The sequence below is a fragment of the Lolium rigidum genome, chromosome 4 (assembly GCF_022539505.1).
Source record: "Lolium rigidum isolate FL_2022 chromosome 4, APGP_CSIRO_Lrig_0.1, whole genome shotgun sequence".
NCBI classification, from domain to species: domain Eukaryota; kingdom Viridiplantae; phylum Streptophyta; class Magnoliopsida; order Poales; family Poaceae; genus Lolium; species Lolium rigidum.
Window position 1 is genome coordinate 218,286,053 of NC_061511.1, and position 5,718 is coordinate 218,291,770.

Sequence of the window (5,718 nt, forward strand, 5' to 3'; positions counted from 1 at the left end):
GCACAGACTTTCTCCTAGGTGAAAACCTATTATCTATGATCAGGACGATGATGGCTCTAGTTTATTGTTTCCTTCTTGGAGGCATCGTTGTTGGAGAAGATGGATTTTTGATGTTGTCTTGGTGCTGTTTAGTTCGCTATTATAATAAGTAGATCACTGTAGTGGGACTTTTCTTTTCTGTAATTCTATTTTTTAAAATGTGTCCATCCGTATTGCCATATAATTGATATATTCGCCATATTAATATATTCCTTTTATCGAAAAAAAAGAGTGTCCTGCCAATTTAAACATGATATGTCGTTCCCATTAATCAAAATTTCGTCTGTTTTAGCTATGACAGCAATATGAAACATAACTTTCGAGTTAATTCGGTCTTAGCTTCTTCTAGTGACAAAAAATACCACTTGCATTTGACTGAAATCTACCCAAAACGTGAGGAAGTTTGACAGTGACTGAATAATTATATCTGAACAATAAATCAGATTCAACGTACGTATATATGCCACCAACACAAAATGTGTCCAAAGTAGTACTGATACTTTGGTACCTACCGAGTTCCACTTAAAACCAATTGGCGCGTATGCTCGTATACGTTGTAACTTATACATCACTCCTCCAAAACCATGTACGCCACTGAGCACAAGACAAGTCGTACCTCGCTACGTACACCTAGGCATAGCTCCGTGGGTCGTGGCCATGTCGCCTTTGCGCTGGCCGATCGCTGTCATGGGATGATAGAGCAGATCATCATCGCCCGTTAAAAATAACGGCAGAGGCTTCCCCTGAGCCGATATATACCACGCGCCCCACAGCCTTCCCTTGTCACACAGCACCCCTCGCCACCACCAACTAGCAGCACTGCGTCTGCAGGAGGTACGTACGCAGTGCAGGACACTCGAGCTAGCTTGCTTCTGTCGGCGGCGGCGAGTCGGCCGGAGACGATGATGAAGAGGTCGGCGGTGGCGGCGGCGGTGGTGGCCGTGGTGCTGGCGGTGGCGCTGGCGGCGGAGGCGAGCGAGCTGAAGGTTGGGTACTACGACAAGAGCTGCCCCGGCGTGGAGAACGTGGTGAAGTGGCACGTCGCAAAGGCCCTCAAGGCCAACCGCAAGACCGGCGCCGCCCTCGTCCGCCTCATCTTCCACGACTGCTTCGTCAGGGTACGTCCATCGTCCCTATATAGTTTCTCTCTCTCACTCAGGACTCTCTGATACTGAGCTGCAAAGCCAGTCAGCAAACCTCTGGTAGAGTAGCACTATTTAGCTAGACAATAAGACCAATTTGCACGTACATATGTCATATGTGTCCATCTGCAGCCCCGTCTACTAGCTGCTTGACAAGATGCATGCACAGTGGCATAGCTCCTGAAGATCAGCCTTGTGACAACTGGCAAACCGGTCGATACCGCTCCTTTTCCAGACTGACCTGTCGATAGCTAGCTAATAGTATTCTCTACAGCATAGTATCAGTCAGTATTAAACTGTTGAAGATGCTCTAACCAAGTTTATTAAGTTGTTGGTGAAAATGCAAGCCGAGGTAGGTTTCTAACCTTTCAAAAATATGAAAGTTGGATATATGCCGAAATAACCAATCAATGACCAATGACCCTTAGCTCCTCTTTCTATCAATGCATCGAAACACAAAGATTTTCACGGTTTCGCGAAAAAATAGCTTGAGACAAGGACGTAGACATATCCAGGTCACTGCATAAGTTTCAAAGCTGTTAGCTTCTGAGTCACTGTCATTGTCCAGATGCTAATCAGAGAAGCACGTTACTACACTGTACTTTGAAATGGCTAGCTAGCTAGATAGGTACTAGCGAGAGTTGATCCTCCAATTCCGTTCCGTGCGTTACCTGCTCACCGGCCAGCATGGCCAGAAGAATACGTTAGCTTGCATGACTGAAACGGATGCTGGAATACGATACTTTCCTTGCGCATGTAACTAGATTTCATTCATGGCAAAGAGCCAAAGACAGCCTATCGTCTCACTTTTCACTTTGTTGAGCTTGACGTATTCAGCCCCAGCACCACCGTGCCCTTGTCATTATCTCATTTCGCCCTCTTTCTCTACTTTTTCTTCATGCTTGTGTCGTTATCTTTGCTTCTCTCTCGACCTTTAAATACTTCTCCATGTGAATGATGACGATCCATAATAAATCCTCTAACAGTCCGCGGTTATGTGTCGTATTCCTATATGTTAGGATTGGTAAGAGATTGGGTAATCCTTCTCTTTTGAAAAGCATTAGACTACCCTGTCAAATTTTATTTTCAACCGATGAATGCAGGTGCTTAGCATCAACAACAAAAAAACCTCTTTGCATGTAGAATACCAAGATGTTCATATTGTAGCATCGGTGCTCGAGTACAGACCAGTGCTTTATTCATCCTACCTGCGAATATATGTAGCTCACTAGCTAGCTGTAATATGTTAATCTACTCTGCTGAAAGATCCATGCATGCATGTAAAGATGCTGTTAGCTTTTTTCTTGTTCTTTCCCATGGCGCCGAAAGAAAACAAAGAAGATAATGAGTTATACTGCTAAGAGAAAGAGAACGAACACCAACACCAAGACCAATGATTTGGATGCATCGATCAGTGCCAGATATATCCATCATCTACAAATTTTAGTTAAGTACAGATAACCCTCATAGTACTGTTTGTAATTAAGAGTAATTAGTTGGTAGATAAATTCCAGTTAGAAGACATAAACATGTCGTTTTTCATACTCCTTGAAAATAAAGGTGCATACAAGTCTCTGCACATGGTCCAGTAATCAGCGCATAAACTAATTATCGCCCAATAATGCACCGCATTTGCCGATAGTACATAAAACATATGTACATCTCGCTCCACCAACTAAAGCTCCAGATCGAGCTATAATAGAGTTAACAGCAATTTGCGAGTACCGACGAAATGACTTCCCATGCACAGCGTACTTGCACGTCACTACATCGATCAGCATTCAACGGCACTCTGAACTGGTTAAATCAATAATCCAATTATATCCTTTATTTGTCCCATCAAATAAGTTAACAACCATGCCTAGTTATGTCAAGATAATTTGCCATCTGTGCTTGATTAGCTCTCATTATAAGCTTGGTTTGTCCCATCAAAGTTAAACAATCTAATTATAGGCTCCAATTATATGCTTGGTTTGTCCCATCAAAGTTACAAACCATGCCTAAGATAATCAAGACAGTTTGCCATCAGTGTGCTTCATTAGGTAGCTAGCTACTGCCTAATTTCGATGTTGGTGAATAATTGGAGGAGGGAATGTACATGTGCAGGGGTGCGACGCGTCGGTGCTGCTGGATCCGACCCCAGAGAACCCGGAGCCGGAGAAGAAGGCGCCAGTAAACATCGGCCTCGCCGCCTTCGACCTCCTCGACGAGATCAAGTCGGCGGTGGAGGACCGCTGCCCGGGCACTGTCTCCTGCGCGGACATCCTCATCTACGCCGCCCGCGACGCGGGCAGCCTCATGAGCAACGGGAACGTCCACTTCGACGCCCCCGCCGGTCGTCTCGACGGCATGCACTCGCACGCGGCGGAGGCGCAGCACGACCTCCCGGACTCCACCTTCAACATCGGTGAGCTCATCCAGAACTTCAAGCGCAAGAACTTCACCATCGAGGAGATGGTCATCCTCTCCGGCGCGCACGCCATCGGCGTGGGCCACTGCTCGTCGTTCCGCGCCCGGCTCACGGCGCCCAAGGAGCAGATCCTGCCGGCGTACCGCGGCCTCCTCGCCGGAAAGTGCGGCGCGGGCCCGGACCCCATCGTGACGAACAACATCAGGGATGAGGACCCCAAGGCGATCGCGGCCACGGTCCCGAGCTTCCTCCCGAAGCTGAGGAAGTTTGAGTTCCTGGACAACAGCTACTACCACAACAACCTGGCCAGGATCGTCACCTTCAACTCCGACTGGCAGCTGCTCACCGAGAAGGAGGCGAGAGGCCACGTGCACGAGTACGCGGACAACGGCACCCTCTGGGATGAGGACTTCTCAGACTCGCTCCTCAAGCTCAGCAAACTGCCATTGTTGCCGCACGGCAGCAAGGGAGAGATCAGGAAGAAGTGCCGCTACGTCAACCACTACTAGCTCTCGGCCAAATAATCGACCTCCGAGGTTTTTTTTCATCATGGGATAAAACTGTATCGATCCGTCACACGTTTGATTATTCGTTTGTTGTTATGTTTCTTTTTTCCTTTTGTCTTTCTTCCACCTGCGTGATTTATTTGATTTGTGGACACGGTGTTGATTCATGCGTTGGCATGTAAAGTGTGTAGGGCTTCTTCATCATGTGTATGCATGCCTTTCCATTGGCTTGGTCCAATGATTCATGTAATAAGGAGAAAAGAAATGAAGAAATTAAAATATGTACTACCTCCGTAAAAAATAAGTGTCTTAGTTTTGTCTAGATTCAAATGTATCTAGACACATTTTAATTGTAGATACATCCGTATCTAGAAAAAATTGATACACTTATATTTGGACGGAGAGAGTACTATAGTTACACTGTATGCACGATCTTGTTAGAGTAACTCCAACGGGTCTCAGTAGCTCTCCTTATAGGGCTATCGGGGCACCGGTCACCAAAGCTGCTTTTAACAAGCCTCCCAATCACCCAAATGTATCTTAGATGGCTAAGTACTTGGTCTAGCACCCCCACGTCAGCCTAGACCCATAGACATCAGCGTGGTGGTGTTGGCACATGGCACCGCGTCAGATCTGGCGGACAAGCCAGCCCCGACACCGTCACTAAGGGCCCATCAATCGGTCAAGTGGTGGGCGGCTTGGGACAACGGCAAGATCATCGATCTCGATGGAGATAACTCCATTAGTAACGGCACCTCCCCCTCTGACGGAGGCGGTGACATCACCGCGGATAGCTACAAGCTGAACTAGAGTGCCTTTGCCCAGCACCGCTAGATCTAGATATATTAGGGTTGTAGTTCAGTTTTGTTTTTTTATTATCAAATTTACATAAATTCTAAATATTTAAACGAAAACTTCGCTTACTCATTTAAGTTCTACGAATTTATTTATTTACAATAAAACGTATTGGGGGCGTCGGTAGATGTCACAATATGCCGGCAACAATTAATGTGTCGATGTTCCCAACTAGGCCCGGGCGGACAGGTGTGCCACCAGTGCGGCCTGCACAGGGCCCTGATTTTTTGGGGGTCCCAAATTCGGCCCATTGACCCTACAGCAGATAGTTTTAGCTGGTAAAAATTTATATGGTTACAGCAAGATTCGATCTCAGGACCAGCAAGTGAAAATGGATTGAGACGTTGAGCTAACCAACTATGCTAGCATGTTTATTTGTGATACAGTACTTAATTATCAATTAAATAGCTTACTTATCTCTAATAGATTAACCAGCTACCAGCTTCATTTTTATTTGGCACGTTAGGCCTATTTTTAATTTCGGCACAGGACCCCAAATTTTGCCGGCCCGGCCCTGTTCCCAACAGAGCTTGCCCTGAAGCATTGCCAGACAGCCTATTGGGCGAAAGTCAGAGATGCTCTTAGCCTATCTTCTTTTTTCCATAAATGGAATTTTATTACTTAAAAGTTTTCAGAATTATACTTGGCCTCTGCATAACTAGGATGCACTTAGTCCACACAAATCCCGTACAAAAGATAGTAATCGATACAAACATGAACATGAATCTATAACATCCCCTAAGGTGGCACCGGACCAATCCTTCCA

At 46.1% G+C, this 5,718-nt stretch overlaps 1 protein-coding gene across 1 annotated transcript; it reads left to right on the top strand.

The window, feature by feature from the left end:
• The first annotated feature begins 812 nt into the window (after positions 1 to 812).
• Positions 813 to 4,378, top strand: LOC124707066 (peroxidase 2-like). The gene is made up of 2 exons (XM_047238722.1): positions 813 to 1,157; positions 3,288 to 4,378. The coding sequence occupies exons 1-2, from the start codon at positions 942 to 944 to the stop codon at positions 4,098 to 4,100; spliced, it is 1,029 nt and encodes a 342-aa protein (XP_047094678.1). The 5' UTR covers positions 813 to 941; the 3' UTR covers positions 4,101 to 4,378.
• The last annotated feature ends 1,340 nt before the right edge of the window (positions 4,379 to 5,718 follow it).